This window comes from Danio aesculapii, chromosome 13 (assembly GCF_903798145.1).
Source record: "Danio aesculapii chromosome 13, fDanAes4.1, whole genome shotgun sequence".
In the NCBI taxonomy this organism is placed as follows: Eukaryota; Metazoa; Chordata; class Actinopteri; order Cypriniformes; family Danionidae; genus Danio; species Danio aesculapii.
In genome coordinates this window covers 14,033,699-14,050,639 of record NC_079447.1, presented here as the reverse complement: position 1 = coordinate 14,050,639, position 16,941 = coordinate 14,033,699, and the positions used below count along the sequence as shown (strand labels likewise).

Below are 16,941 nucleotides of genomic sequence, written 5' to 3'. Positions count from 1 at the left end.
AGTGACTTTTATTGACATTTTAGTCGTTTGAAATAATGATAATGAATATATAAAGAAATATCTAGAGAAATAAGTCTGTAAAATAACAGAAAATGTACTGGCAGTGTATTAAGGTTTTTGTAACTATTAAACTATTAAAGGTGCAGTATGTAAGTTTGACACCCAGTGGTTGAACTAGGCATAATATTCCTGGAGCAAAACAAATGCAAGCACAGGCTGCCAGATTGACCAACAGGAGTGGGGTTGACGATTGAGGCTAAAGGCTGATTTAAGTCGTGTGCTAAATAAAAGCAACAGCATGTGAAAGAAGGAATATTTCAAAGGAGTTTTTGTTGTAACCAACACCTCGAAATGATAGTTTAGAAACAGCTTCTATTTTTTGCAGCTGAACAACAGAAAACAATGATCACCTCAGGTACACCTCATGTGCTTAATTCAGTGTTAAATGCTAACAATGTAAGTTATGACATTTTACTTGACATTTATTGCCATACTACTGAAAGCAGCAGCAGATAGTTCACCTCAGATCTTGAAAACCGTTTAAAATTGAACTTTAGAACTGTGAAATAATGCAAACCAACACATATCAGTGATTCAGCATCTACATTTAATAATGTTAAAGAGGTTTAATATGTGTTCATTAGATTATAAACCTTACCATTTCATGAGTGAGTGCATATTCTGTGCTTCTGAATGGCTGTACTCAAATTTCTGTCGTGTTTCGCCTGGTGCAAACAGCCAAATTGCTTATCACTGCAAATCTCATCACGTAGTGTGTTGTTATGACACAGGGTTACAATGTAACCTGCTCACCTAAGGTTTACGCTTGTAATACTTATATTATTTGCTTATTAATAACCTCATGTGGAACTCTGAATCTGCGTCTCATTTTGGAGTCTGTTTCTGTCCACTGGAAATCGTATTTCAGCCTTTCTGAATGAATGAATGCAATACGTGGTTTTCACCAAAGCAACCCAGGGTGCTGACATATAATTGGCTAAAGTGGCAGTAGGTGGATTAAAAGAACCAAAACAAAGACAGCGTTCTGGCACGGAAAACACGTTTTAAAAAGCAGAATATCTGACGTCAACATTGCTTTTCAGATAAACAAGAATGTTCACTTAGCATGTTTCTTAAATATCTGCAAACATATTATGGTATTTTTATGCTTTGGAAGAGTCACAAACGTACACACAGCACCTTTAAACTATCAAACTATTAAAAATGTAATATTATCATTTTAATTTAAACTTTCAAGATTAAAAGTTGTTGGAAGAAAGATCAAGGTTTCATAATGCAATTCAAAACATAAATAAATAGGGGGGAAATAAAAACATGAATCACAAAATACTGAAAAATGCTAATTTACGGATATTTTTACAGTGTTAAAACAGCTTGCCATACTCCGTGTTCTCTGTGGTCATCAGGGCAGTTACAGTATGTAAAGATAAACACTAATAGCGTAGGCTGGTTCGGGATGTGGGAGTGAGTTGATAATGAGGGGTTTGCCACAGTAACCCAGTCAGGCCTGTTGTTTCTCTCAGCAGGGGTCACACAGGAGGTCCATCCCTCCCCTGCTCTGTCTGAAGGTCCAGTATTATGTGGAGAACGGCAGACTCATCTGGTAAGAAACAGGCCAGAGATTCCAGAATGTTTAAAGGGAGGAACCCTCGGCTCGGCCTCTTTCCTTCATTAGTTTTAATCCAGGCTGTTTTGAGTGGGCTTGTGATGTGGTCTGGGCTTGAAAGCTTTTTTTATTGAGTAGAGCTAGTTTTCATCCTCGTCATCTGGGTGTGGCGTAATTGAACTGCTCATAATGAAGCTAAACTTAACTTTCATTTCATGTGGAGACTTTGAAGACAGCCTTTACTTATTGGGTCCCTGCCTGGACCACAAAACCACCTGTTTTTAAAACCTGCAGATACGATATTGTACCTTCATCAAAGGTACAAATCTGATCCATGAAGATACCACTACAGTGACAAGACACTTAGTACCTTAACAGTGTCAAATGTGTTCCTTCAAGAACCATTTAAAGGCATTTTGCTTTATCCAAATTTACGATGTTTTAAAAAAAGTGTCTTTTTGTGTAAATGCACCTTTTCCATTTACAATAAATAATAAAAAATACTTTAACATATATCAAAAAATCTATTTTTACTAAACATTTCACAACACTTTTCACAAAAATGTTACAGAAATACATTCTCCCATGTACAATATAAAACATTTTTTTCTCCAATTTTCACACAAAACCTTGGTAATCACTTAAAAGTTCATTTAATTTACTTAATTTTAAGATAGAAATAGAATCAGGCAAAAGTATTGTAACGAGATATCCACAATGTCTGATTAGTTTTACAATACTAAAATGTCTGCATGAACACTTTGCATATGCAAGACTTTTGCCAGCTCACATGCATAGTGGAAAGCAAGCGCTAAAAGGTGCAAATATCAATCATGAAAATGTATTTATCAGAAAATGCCTTAAAAATGCTTATTAAAAATGCCTTAAATGTTTAGTTTACAATACCTGTAGTTTAGTTTTACCAGATGTTTTGTATTATAGAACTAAATAATTATTTATATATATATATATATATATATATATATATATATATATATATATATATATATATATATATATATATATATATATATATATATATATATATATGTTTATGGGTTTTTTTAAGCATATGCTTTATTCATGATGATTCGTGTTTTAATATAGAAATAATTCATAAATCACTTTGCATTTCCAGTCATATTTATTTTCATAGATATTGTAATAAACGAGTTGTGTAACACTTATGTACCTTTTTTATGAGAACAACTGTGTACTGTACCTTCATTTCAATTGTACAATAAAAGTACAGAAGAGTATCATAAGAGGTATTTTCTGTATCATTTAAGGTACAACTTTTACAAAGGGACAAAACTGTTCCTTAAGGAACTTTATTTGTACCACCTTGTACCTTTTTTTCTGAGAGTGTATGTTGGACAGATATATTTTTGGCAACAGACAAAAATATGTTGTATGGGCAAAATTTTCAATTTTTTAAATGAAAGATTATTAAGCGAAGATCATGTTGCATGACTATATTTTGTACATTTACTTATGTAAATATATAAAAACTAAATTTCTGATGAGTAATATGCATTACTAAGCACTATTCTGGACAACTTTAAAGGCATTTTCCTCAATATTTAGATCTTTTTTAAAACTCCCAGATTCCAGATTTTAAAAAAGTAGTATCTCAGCCAAATATTGTAATATTTTAACATATCATACATCAATGCAAATCTTATTTACTTTACTTTCGGGTGATACTGTCTATAAATTTTAATTTCAGAAAATTGACACTTATGACTGGTTTTGTGCTCCAGGGTCACAAATGAATACATTCACTGTAAAACATTTCACTTGGTTAAACTTACAAACTCAAAGTCAACTCAACTTAGAGAGATTCTTTGTTTCAACTTAAATATAGTTTTAGTTAAATATCTCAACATCTTAATCTCTCTAAGTTGAGTTGACTCACATTTTCAAGGCAGCTGGTAAACTAAGTTTAAGTGAACCGTTCTACATTTAGTCGTACTGTATTTAGTCTTGCACGCTTTTAGTAAAATGATAGTTCACTTTAAAGCTAATAAACTTTATAAATTTATTATAAATAAATGCTCAAAATGTAGTTTTTAATCAATATGCTTTGTTCTGAATTCTTAAAAACATTCTATTCTCTCCTTCTCACTGAAGCTCAGTTATTTGATTCAAATACAGCGATTTAGGGTAATATAATTATAGTTCTGATTAACTAAAGTTGTATTTCCTACGACAACAGTTGTGCATTCTTCGATGAATAGAAGTTAAAAAGTACAAAATTTATTTCAAATAGATATATTATTAATGTCATTATCCTGAATGTGACTTTTGATCAGTTCAATGCATCATTATTAAATAAAAGTATAATTAACTTCATACTTTTGAAAGTGTTGTATATTTATTATTGTTATTTTTTTTAATTTAATTAAATTTTATTTGAATAAAATTTTTATTAAATTTTTTATTAAATTTTATTTAATTTGTTTTAATTTAATTTTATTTTATTTTTTATTTATTTTTTTATTTTTTTATTTAATTTAATTTTATTTCATTTTATTCTATTCTATATAAGTAATATTGACAATTATATTAATTTCTTACCTTCAGCTGATTTTTGATATTATTAGAACTGGTCTAATTGGGATAAAAATACTAAAAACAGGTATGTTTTCCCACAAAACTATTTAAAAATATATCAAACTGATTATTGTCAACATGTAAAACCATATAGATATTTAACACAAACCATCAAATCAATTATTGTTTATAAAATAATAATAAAATATATAATTATTGCAAGTTTATATTGTTTATTTTTCTGTTTCTGTGATTTTCTGTGTTCTCAGTGAGCGTAAAGCGAGAAAACTGTACTACTATGACCTCCGTGAGCGAGTCCTGCGCTCGGAATGCCGACAGCAGGAGGAAGTGTATTTCCAGCTGGCAGGATTCGCTCTACAGGCCGATCACTCTGACCACACATCAGAGGGGCAGAGTCACGGACACGCCACGTATTTCCAGCCCAAAGAATATTTTCCTCCATGGGTACATCCTCCTATATTAGATTACCATGTATTTGGGTCAAATGTCATAAAAGTGTAATATAGCTAGGTTCAGACTAGTATTAAAATTAACTAGCGTGAACAAGTACTGTAATGTATTGTTTAATTTTTGTTCATGTTAGTAAATGCATTAACTAACCTTAACTTATTCAACCTCAGTGTAAAGTGTTACCATTGTATTTTCAAAGCTAGCTAACTAAACTAACTAGCAATACTTGGACAGCCAGCTTCACCAGAAAGACCACCACGTCAATTGTAGCACCAAACTACATCAATCAGCAAATTCTAATATATATTTATAAACAGTGGGGGGTTGATTAAACTTTTTGTTTCATCTAATCGAGCATGTTTTTTGGCCCTCCCTCATGTGGTAATCTGGCATGACCCGTGTCTGCTCTCTTTCAGATAATAGCAAAGCGTGGCATCGACTACCTGCTGTGTCACGGGCCCAAGGTCCATAAGGAGCTGTGGGGAATGTCCTGTCGAGACGCTGTCCTGCTGTTCATCAGAGAGTCCTGCCGTCTGGAGGACGTCCCAGTCACCTTCTATCGCCTGCAGAAGGTCAGAGGTCCTGCTTGCTTATCAGAGCCGCTTTCTCTAGGTCAAGACAGGCTCGATTGTGGAATGTAGGGAGGGTTGGAGAAATATTTTCGTTAAAGGTGACGTCATGTGGCAGTGAGGGATCTGTGAGTTTACAAATGGAACTGCAGTTTGCTAGTTTGAGTAAAATTGCAACTGAAATTGAAAGTATAGTGGAGGGACGGCCTGTTTCTCCAAGCAATGGAGACCAAGGAGAGTGTTAAGTTATGTCTTTAAATTGCACTTCAAGCAAAATAATTAGAAAAATATTATGCACCACCATCATCATGGCAAAGACAAAAGGTTTTAGTTATTGCAGATTAGTTATCAAAACCATTATGTTTAAAAATGTGTGGAATTACTTTAAAAAAATCACAAAAGGGCTAATAATTTATTGTATATTAATAAAAGACTGTATATTTATTATTTAATGTATACATTATTAATTTATTATTAATGTGTATTAATTGGCCTATTCCTCTCTCCTGTAGGACAAGAAAGAAGAGAAGGGTTCAGCACTGCTTGGACTCACTCTCAGAGGAATGCAAGTGTTTCAGGTGTGTTTACGGCACATTTGTGTGTCCTATTGTTGTAGTAGGAATTTAATGCCTGTGTTTTTGTATATTCTAGTTCTGTGGTTTTGCACAAATTGAGTTGTTTTACTGGTAATAAAAACTAAGATTTTGATTCTGATTTTACAATGAATCAGTTTTTATTAATTCATTCTTTTAGTATAGATTATTGTCTCCAGTAAAGTATCACATGTACCATATATTTGAATCAAACATTATAAAAGTGTAGTATCTAGTTTCATGAGCATAAAATAATAATTGTCATATATTTTTATGTTGATTTACAGAGACACCCACAGAAATGTAATTCAGTCTAACAATAGTTTATATAACAAATTAATCTAATCAGGCCTTTTTAAAACACAAATCATTTGATGATATATTAAAAGTCTCTTTAAAAATCACAGTTTAGCCCCAAAATTTTAATTAATTTTAATTGTAAGATCTTTGTATTTTATCTTTCGAATGAGACGTTAAACCAAGGTCCCGCGGTTTGTTCTTCAAGTGGAAATACAGACATTACTTTGATTTCACTTGGCGTAAAATCAAAAATCTTGTTGTGAAATGCAGTCTATGGCCAGACTCTAAAGAGCTTTCGACTGCTTTTAACACGACCAGCAACTTGTTCAAGCATTTGAACAGAAAACATTCTATGACAACACTCGTCACCAAGGAGGACACCGGCATCCAAAAACACGGCGGCCAAACTCAGCCTAAACATTCTAAATTAAAAATAAATTGTGCAGGATCGGGAGTGAAGGTGTCTTCTGAATGTGAAGAGAAGCATAGCTTCTTATGGGGCCGTTTACAGATCGCGTCTTTTGCGCGCGCCCATATTATGAGAGCACATTTTGCGTGCGCTCGCATTTCAGGCACACTCAGTTGAAATCGCAAGTCAGGAACTGGCTGATCAGCTTCATACTTTGGACTATGTGCACTTAGACTAAATATCTCAGACACAGAACACCCAAACAATACAGTGCTTTTTCATACTTTGGATGTCAGTGGTTACAGGCATCCAGTTTTTTTCCTTTCTGTCAAAAAAAGACAAACAAGTTTGGAACAAGTAAATGATGAGAGAATTTTAAGTTTTGGGTTAACTCTTTATATCTTTTGAATATGTCAAGCTGCTGTGATCAACCCATTGTAATGTTTTTCAGTGAATATTAAATTACTAAAAGAGCTGCAGTTCATTTAGTATTTTTATAGGTATATTTTATGTTTTAAAAGTAACTTCAAAGTAAAGTATACACATTACATTACATTTACATTACATATGCAACCACATTTAACCCACTGGGTTTTATTAATCTGTCAGGAAGAAATGTTTAAACAATGTAAATATGAAAACATTCAGCGAAATTGCTTATTATTAAACAGCATAATAAATATGTTGTTTCATTTTTGCACGATTTGACCCAAATATTTAATATTTAAATTTTTTTATTAAGGATTTTCAAAGAGTACAAATAACAAAGACAATCAGACAAATAAACAAACCCCAAGGCTGCCAATTTAATAAAATTTACAAATGTATCTGTTAACAGAACAAAAAATAAAACAAATCAAAACAAAAGAAGCCAGAACTCTCTTAAAATATATATATATTTTTTGAAGAGTTTGTGTAGTAAAGGATTGGAGAGGTTTTCTAAAGTCACCTGAATTTGTCCTGATTGTGGTTGAGGTCATAAGTTAATTTTTCCAAAGGAAGAAAGCCTGACAACTGAGAAATCCACATGGAAATAGTTAGAATTTGAGAAGTAGACCATATTAGTAATATACATTTCTTAGCTGGAAATGTAAGAGTTGTAAACAGAGGTTTGAGATCTGAGTCAAAAAGCTCTTCAGGAATAGTATAAATGTTCTAAAGATCAACAGATAAAGATAAAGATTCCCTTGCTACTATGATTCCCATGGCTGTGTCTTTACTAAACATGCAAGCTTGGCTTTAGATTGAACTGTAATTGTATCAAAAACACACAGTAAAACCATAATGCATTTGGCTTTCAATTACAGCCTGGTAAAATTAAAATGTTTTTTTTCAATTGTCTTGCCACTAAAAACAAAAGAGCCATAACAAACTGACTACATCATTATTGCTGTGTCACCTGTAATCATTAACTCTCAATGAAAACACTAAACTACTGTTGCTTTTCTTTTCCAAATGTGGGTTTGTTGTGCATCCTGCTGTGATTGAGTGCAGTCCTGTGTTTTCTCTCAATGATGGAGCTCTCCTGATAGGCCTGACTGGAATGCATATATTAGATGCTTGAGTCCATAAACAGGGATTTAGAGTGCATGCCTTTCCCCTGATCCTCTGTTACTGCGTCTGAGGCTGGATTAAACCAAGAGCCCCGTGTCTAAAAGATCAAAGACCCTGAGTGTTGAGTCTCTGACCCCAGCCTTACATGGGCTCCACTTCTGCTTAGACACAAAACTGGATTTATTTTGCATTCTTTTCTCACACTGACAAACAGGCTTGTATTATAACTGATCTCCGTGTGGAAAAGTGGATGTTTAAGTGGTTGTTTCAAAGTACAAATAATAGGCCTCTCACAGTAATCAATATATAGACTTATCGTGCAATACTCGGAGATGGCCTCAATAATTTTTGCCATTGCAATATATATTTACAAATTCACAAATAACGTTAAAGCCATTTTACAATGACATTTACAATCTACCTCCCCAGTGTCAAAGTTTATAATTGGACATTTACCTAATAGGACATATAATAGTGTATATATAATAGGACATTTACCTTTTTAACATCACACGTTTTAACAACACGTTGGGGTGTAATAATTCTGACTTCAACTGTACAATTCCATGCATATTTACTCAGTTTATTAATGTGGTTACAGAAATATAGCTGACAAAACATTTAAGAGTACTGATTGTTAGTACGACAATTGTTTTGTTGTAATTAAACAAAATAATTTATAATAAAATAACAAATTATAACAATTCTATAAAAATACTGTGGGATGTGTTAAGTTGGAATGTTTGGTCATATGATATGTATGTGAAAATATATATTTAGTTATACATTAGTTAAAATGGCTTATGACTTACACCAAAGTATTTTGAATAATTATTAATTAAATAAAATTCTAATTATATTTTATTGTTATATTTATATTTGAATATATTTTTATGTTACAAATATAACTTAAGTTATTATTATTATTATTATTATTATTATTATTATTATTATTATTATTATTATTATTATTAATAAAAGGGCCTGAATTTTTAATTAATGAACAAATAAATAGAAAAAATACTAAGATATTTATTTAAATATTATTTTAAATATTTAATTAATTAGTATTTAATTAACTTTTAATTAGCAGATTTTGGAGGGAGTTTCAAAAGTACTAAACATACCAATCATAAAATCCGAGACAGAAATGATCCTTAAACATTAAGTAAAATCAAAAATTAGAACCATTTTATTTTCCCACAAATTCCATTCACAGATGTCCTTGTTTTTGTTTTATTTTGCAGGAGGTGAACAATGTGCGTGATCTGCAGTATGATTTCCCCTGGTTTCACGTGGGCCGACTCACTTTCTTGGTATTATTTAATCTCACCATTTGTCACATTATTTTAATCACACAAAACCTCACTGATTCTCTCACAATCCAAATGGTTTTGGGTTGCTTGTTCTGTAAATCACCTATTTTTTTTTTTTTTACAAATCATCTTCTGTGCACAGGGGAAGAAGTTTGAGATCCAGCCAGATGGTTTGCCCTCAGCGAGGAAGCTGGTTTACTACACGGGTTCAGCTTTCCGCTCTCGTCATTTGCTGCTGCATCTGAGCTCATGTCATCGCTTATATCTGAGTCTACAGCCCGCGCTCAAACACCTGCGTCAGCTGGAGGAGACTGAGGGTGTGTGTGTGTTCACAAAATATACAAATCATTCATATTCACTTTTGAGAATGAAGGGCCTTTAGTATGTTTTAGTTATTTTATGATAAATCCTATTTTTATGAACTTTAGTGAGTTAGAATTGTGAAATTACTTTTAGGATTAGGCACATTTAATAATAATAATTATTTTTAGGAGGTTTTCACCTTTAATATGATAGGACAGTAGAGATTTCAGACAGAAAAAGCATTGGGAGCAAAGAGAGGGGATAGATCAACAAAGGACCTCGAGCCGGAAATCGAACTTGGGTCGCCGTGAGCCCGTCAGTGCTATATGTCGGCGCACAATACCACTAGGCTATTGGCGCTGACAGGATTAAGCCCATTTTTAAAAAATCATATTAACTTAAAAATATATGATAGCAATAAAATAATTAAATTTACTTATTTAGTTAGTTATTTATATATTATTTTAATAATAATAATAACATTAGAATATATACTATACACAATATTATATCTTTTTATATTATTCATTCATTAATTTTCCTCCAGCTTAGTTCCTTATTTATCAGTGGTCGCCACTGCGGAATGAACTATTCTGGCATATGTTTTACGCAGCGGATGCCCTTCCAGCCACAACCTAGTAGTACTGGGAAACACCCATACACTCTCACATTAACACACACTCTCATACACTCTGGCCAATTTAGTTCAACCAATTCACCTATAGGGGCGTCACCGTGGCGCAGTGGATAGCATGATCACCTCACAGCAAGAAGGTCACATTTCTGTGTGGAGTTTGCATGTTCTCCCCGTGTTCACATGGGTTTCCTCCAGGTGCTCATGTTGTTTTGACACGGGGTTACAATGTAACCTGCTCACCTATTGTTTATGCTCGTAATATTAATATTAACCTCATGTCAAAGTTTGAATCTGCGTCTCATTTCCGAGTCTGCTACTGTCCACCGTAGGTCGCATTTCGGTCAAGGACGCATGCTTTGAGAGCCTTTCTGAATGAATGAAAAATGCGGTTTTCCATCAAGGCAACCCGGGTTGCTGAAATATAATTGCCTAAACTGGCATTGGGCAGGTTAAATGAACTAAAACAAAGACAGCGTTCCGGCGCATAACAGATATTTTCAAAGCAGAACATCTGACTTCAGCATTGTTTTTCAGATAAACAAGAATGTTCACTTGGCAAGTTTCCTAAATATCTGCAAACATATTATGATATTTTTATGCTTAAGAAGAGTCAAAAATGTACATACAGCACCATCATTGAATATGTTTTTTAATTTGTGTTGAATTCTAATATTAATAAGGTAATAATACTCTTTGCAATATAAATTGCAAAAGTGAATATTTGAAATTGAAAACCGTTTGCCTTGTGGAAGTACTTTTCAATTTTTTTTCCGTTAAATGTATGTTTAATTGTAGTTTATTTTTGACTATTTCTATATATTTTTCTTTCTTTCTCTCTGTATCCAGAGAAGAAGCGGTATCGTGAATCTTACATCAGTGATGAGCTGGACCTGGACCAGCCGTGCAGTGAAGGCAGTCCTCGTCTGTCCAGACACTCCACCAGCAGCTCCGGCATCGAGGCGGACACCAGACAGAACAGCGTCTCTGTAGAGATGGTCTCAGTGGAGGAGAAGGAGAAATCCAGCATTAACACCAGCAGCACAGCTCCGAGCCATGAAGAGCATTGGCAGGAGACAGGTGAGGCTCAAACATAAATAAAATATCAAATTTACAGTTATTAAATTATTAGCCCTCCTGTACGTTTTTTTTTTCTCTTTTTCAAATATTTACCAAATGATGTAGAAAGGTTTTTTCTATTTGATTTATTTCGGCTACAGTAAAGGTTAAAAAAATGTAAAGCCATTTTTAGGTCAATATCATTAGCCTATTTAGACAATTTATTATTTCAGTTGTCTACAGAGCAAACCCTCATTATACAATGACTTGCTTAATTACCCTAACTTGCCTAATTAACCTAGTTAGGCCTTTAAATGTCACTTTAAGCTGAATACTAGTATTTTGAAAAATATCTAGTCAAATATTATTTACTGTCATCATGGCAAAGATAAAATAAATCAGTTATTAGAAATGAGTTATTAAAACTGATTGGTTTAAAAATGTGTTGAAAAAATCTTCTCTCCGTTAAACAGAAATTGGCAGAACAATAATTCTGACTATATATTAGGAATTATTTTAATTTCTTTTCAAATATTTCCCAAGAACTGTTTAACAGAGCATATTTTTTGCCACATTTTTACACATAATATTTTTATTTAATAATTTCTAATAATAATTTCTAATTTTCTTTTGTGATGACAGTACATAATATTTTACTTTTTATTTTGCAAGATGCTAGTATTCAGATGATTTGTTCTGTAGACCGAATCTTAAGGGCTCTAATAATATTGACCTTAATATTTTAAAATTATTTTTTATTAAAATTGCATTTATTCCAGTCAAATTAAAAGAAATAAGAACTTTTCTCCAGTAGAAACAATATTATAGGAAATGTTGTGAATTAATTTTTTTTTTTTTATTTAGTTATTTATTTATTTCATAGTGTCTGTAGACATTGGCTTGCATTTTATTACTTACCAAGAACCACTGCTTCATTTACTTAGGAAAATTCCTACTTACTCTTTAATCTTGGATTGTGCATAAATGAAGGTAATAAAATGTGCATTTTCAATGCAATGTACTGTTAAAAAGTGTTGTCCGAATATTTAAATGTAAGGATTTTTTTTTTGAAATGAGAATAAAGCATACTGACATTGCTCAAACACAGCATAACAACACCAAAAAACAAATAAATAAAATAAGAAACACACTTCTGGAATAAAATTGACCTGCCTTTTAGAAATTGTACCTTAAAAGTGATTTTGGGAAAACAGTAATGGTATGCAGATAAATATATTCACATAATAGGTGAATACATACACATAATTCATATTCAGTCTGTAGGCATGCTTAACAAAATAAAAAAAATAAGCTGACTACATAAAAAACTGAGGCAAACTACATGAGTGTATGTGCACAGATAAGGATTGCTTCCTTATTATAAAGTGACATTGCCTAATTCTGGATCAGCCTTTTTAGTCAGTTTCACAGATCTGTGTGAGTGGGGATAGTTTTGATTTAGTCATTGTTGTCTGTACATGAAACTTTTCAAAAATGCTAAGGAAAAAAGGACCCACTTTTATAATTCCACAATTGTTCTGTGTAAATGTAACCTGAGATGCATAAGCTATAATAATCAGCTCATAAACGAAATACAAAACCCATGCCAACTGACAGAAAAAAAGTCGACCAAGAAGATTAAATGTGAAATATGGTGATACTATAGCACAACAAAAGGAATTGCTAAAAGCCACATAATTTTTTTAACCCAAGAATACTTATAATCAACACTTCTCCAAACTGAACTTGATGACTGCTAGACTTCAATCGGCACAGAGTTTGAATAATTTGCGGTTACTTTGCAAGAGTATAAAGTTCCACGCTCATCATTTTCACATGGTCATGCTGACGGATGGGCATTGTTGGGATTCCTCACATATACAATGCTGGAAATGCAGAGCTGAAGCCGAAGATGTTGATGGCTAGTTATTTAAGACTGTTTGCTTAACCAGCTTAACTTGCAAGCCATTGTTTTCATTCTTCTAAATTGTCACGTTAGCAGACATTGGCACATTTTGTTTTTGTCACAACACGTTTCGACAAGGTTAAGCACAGATGAACCCATGATAAACAGTTAGTGATGAAATCTGAATGCAGATTCGCAGGAGCCAGGAGAGGTTTCTGTGGACGACCCTGTGGATCTCTTGCGATTGGCTGAGCTACTGGAGGGCGTGTCCGTCGACTGTCCCACCATCCAATCAGTTGAGGACTCTAAAGGTAATTACTCAAATTACTGATTTAGGTCATTTTTACACTTGATTTTTAATATCAGGTCAGCTGATCTTCATTATTTGATGTGAGAACAGCTCTTTTTTTGCCTTTGTTGCACAAGTTATTAGAAATTAATCAATTTCTGTCTTTTGACAGTGCAAAATATTTTATCACTTAGTTTGGAAGATACTAGCATGAGATTAAAGTGCAATTTGTTCATTAGGAAAGTTAGGTTATTTAGGAAAGTTCTTGGACAACACGGGTTTGTTCTGTAGTCAATTGAAGTTTATTTTTTATTTTTATAGAAATAATTTTTATTCCAACCAAACTAAAATAAATAAAACTTTCTCCAAAAGAAAAAATATAATAGGAAATACTAAAATTACTAGAATTAGTAAAAAAAAGTCCTTGCTCTGATAAACAGTCAGGGCTGGATTTAACCAATAAGCAAGATAAGCGGTCGCTTAGGGCCCCAAGAAATCTCGGGCCCCCAATAAATATCTAGAAGCTTCTAGAAGTTATATATCATGATATTTTCTATTGTAAGGGTCTAACAAATACAATATTAACATAATTATTACACCAAGGGCTCCCAATGTCTACATTAAAAGGTCCAAATCTGAATTTTTATAAAATGTATATTACATAACATGCATCACAAGTCAACACAATTTCTTTTTCTTTAAATAAAGTGGCATTTGTATTCAAGATGCATTAAATACAATGCAAATGTGGCAAAACCACTAATATAAGTAGGCTCAATAGTAAAAGGTGAAAAATACAAAAGGTGTGTAAAGAAAACTTTAGGTGTTGTAGTTTTGCAGTCCTTATATCTGTATTTTGTGGATACTGCCGTTCAAAAAGTGTTACGTTTCATAGTGGTTTCACATTTCCACTCTTTACAACTTCAATTGTCTCATTACAAATCAAGCAGAATGATTTTGTGCTGGCTTGTGGCAAAATAAACGCATACTTATCTGCCCATTTAACTTTGAACTGCAGACGCACATGCACAATTTGTCAGCTCGATCACGTGAAGCCTTGTATGATCACTGGATATCATGACATGAGTCACGCAGGAAAACTTTTAATATTTTGCCTTCGATTTTATTTCTACTTTTTTTTTTAACAAAAATACGACCAACTTAACTGTTGATTTACAAGTTTTTTTCAATAAAATCCAGAATTTAAATCCTTTATGCATGGTCTTGCAATACAAAATGGAATCGAGTCTGAATTGAATACCCTCAAGGTCTGGATCTGAACTTTGAGAAGCCCTATTACGACCATGCAAATGTGTCCACCCACTCCCAATCATGGAGCAGCCCAGGAGTCAAATCAGGAAAAGATTTAGTTTTAAATACAAATCATTAATCATTTAAAGTGTTGAGATTGCATTAATATGCAAATGTAGAAAAGAAGATTGGGTGATATAAGAAAAAGACAGCAAAATAAAAATAAATGAATGGTGCATATTAGGATTGTTGGGCCCCATGGCTGTCATTGCTTAGGGCCCCCAATTAACTGAATTCGCCCCTGTGAACAGTAATACTAATTTAGCTAATAATGATTACTTTAAACCCCAAAGTTCATAAAGTTCAGCTCTTATACATCCATGAGCGTCCACATAAATTGTGAATGACATGAATTTCATCAACAGAATAATTTTATGAAGTTTTTATGACTGCATGTATAGTGTAAGTACAGTTTATTTGCTACCACAAGGTGCCAACACTCAGATGAGTTGTTCTTTTTAAGTCAGAAAAGAAACTGAGGCAAACTACTGAACAACATACTACTGAAGACAGCAAAAAAATCATTTTTTATTGACTTGCACCAAGTCAATATTTGTCATAGAATCTTTAATTAGAATAGAAACCTGAGCCCACTTACTGTAACTTCTATTTCCACTTTAATTTCCAGGTCAGCAAGTGAGCTCAGTCACAGGTAAAGATCAAATAGACCTTGGTGATCCAGACGGCCTGAAACAGGTTTGTCATCTGTCCTCTTCAGTATTTCTCTAGTCATTCTTTCTTCATCATGTCACTAAACTACTCTCATCGCCAATTGCAGGTTTTGAATCAGAAGCTTTCGAACCCATCTGACTGCTATGATCTGAGCCTGGATGACGTGCGACAGTTTTCTCCTCTTCTTCCGCTGGGAACGCCGACAGTTCCAAACACCTCCATTGGCTACACATTTGGGCACACCCCACATTCCCCAACCAGCCCATGTCCAGATGAAACTTCACTCTTTGTCCAGAGACCCACGAACTGCCTTTCTCTGGCCCGGCTGGATGATAACCAGCCGCTGGAGCTTGTACTTTAAAATCTGGAGTTATGATAGTATTTTGTTCCCTATTTTGACACATATTTTTATCTGAACAAGAAAGAATGACCATGATTTGGTCCGTATCAAGGAAGATCGTCGTTGATTGGGTTGTTGGATCATTGCTATTGGTCGATCTCATGTGAGTGACAGGTTGATCCCGCCCCTTTGTGCCAGTAAACACCGTCATCAGAAAAGAGAAGAGATGACTCTGACATAAATTATTTGTAATAAATAATGCAATAATCTATACGATTGATTGCATGATAACTTTAAAGTCCACGTTAATCGGACATTGCTGAGACGTTTATTTCAGTATGTTGATGTACTTCCAACTGAAACGGAATATTGAGTAGAGGGTGGGGTTTTCTTTTGCGCATCATTCCCTAAAGCACAAACTAACAGTAAGAGATGGTATTAATATGCAGTTGCTATGGAAACCCTCAGAATGGCGTCAACAGAAGGAGTGCCACTCCAAACGCAAAAGCAAATGGTCATACTTTGATTGAAGATTATCAAAACAAATACATTTTTCAGTGGATTAACTTGCATGTATTAATTATTCACGTTAAGAATGATAATGTGAGCTAGCAAAATTTGATTTTAAGCAGAATTTGAAGCCCAAAGTTCACTTAAAGTTCCACATAAAGTGTTCAATTTTTGTGACTGCATGTATAGTTCAAGTACAGCTTATCTGCTACTTTGTCAACAAGGTGTAAACACTCGAATAAGACGTGCTTTTTAAGTCTGAAAGGAAACTGAGATGGAAAATGACAACAACAAACTACTGAAGACAGCAAAAACAAGAGGAGGAGACTGTGACTGTGAGGAGATTAAAATATGTGCGCAGCTCTATTTTAAATGAGTACAAAGACATTTTTGTCTCTCAGAACTTTTGGACAAGGACGAACCTTCGTTTTCTACTATATCAATTGGAATATACTTCAAAAGACGTGCATTCAATGATGCACAAACATTAACGTATAAGTAAAAAAATGTAAACTATGTACT

The 16,941-nt window shown here is 33.4% G+C and overlaps 1 protein-coding gene across 2 annotated transcripts in view; it reads left to right on the top strand.

The window, feature by feature from the left end:
- zgc:172136 (uncharacterized protein LOC566376 homolog) overlaps nucleotides 1-16,746 on the top strand; it is a 26,921-nt gene extending 10,175 nt beyond the window's left edge. Inside the window, exons 4-13 of one of the 2 annotated variants that reach the window (XM_056471107.1) lie at nucleotides 1,548-1,624; nucleotides 4,453-4,648; nucleotides 5,071-5,226; nucleotides 5,736-5,801; nucleotides 9,327-9,395; nucleotides 9,538-9,712; nucleotides 11,182-11,412; nucleotides 13,489-13,608; nucleotides 15,526-15,593; nucleotides 15,676-16,746. In XM_056471107.1, coding sequence (XP_056327082.1) covers nucleotides 1,548-1,624; nucleotides 4,453-4,648; nucleotides 5,071-5,226; nucleotides 5,736-5,801; nucleotides 9,327-9,395; nucleotides 9,538-9,712; nucleotides 11,182-11,412; nucleotides 13,489-13,608; nucleotides 15,526-15,593; nucleotides 15,676-15,930 — 1,413 coding nt within the window. In that variant the 3' untranslated portion in view covers nucleotides 15,931-16,746. Of the gene's footprint in view, nucleotides 1-1,544; nucleotides 1,625-4,452; nucleotides 4,649-5,070; nucleotides 5,227-5,735; nucleotides 5,802-9,326; nucleotides 9,396-9,537; nucleotides 9,713-11,181; nucleotides 11,413-13,488; nucleotides 13,609-15,525; nucleotides 15,594-15,675 lie in introns of both variants that reach the window. The other variant, XM_056471105.1, reaches the window with a different exon arrangement.
- The last annotated feature ends 195 nt before the right edge of the window (nucleotides 16,747-16,941 follow it).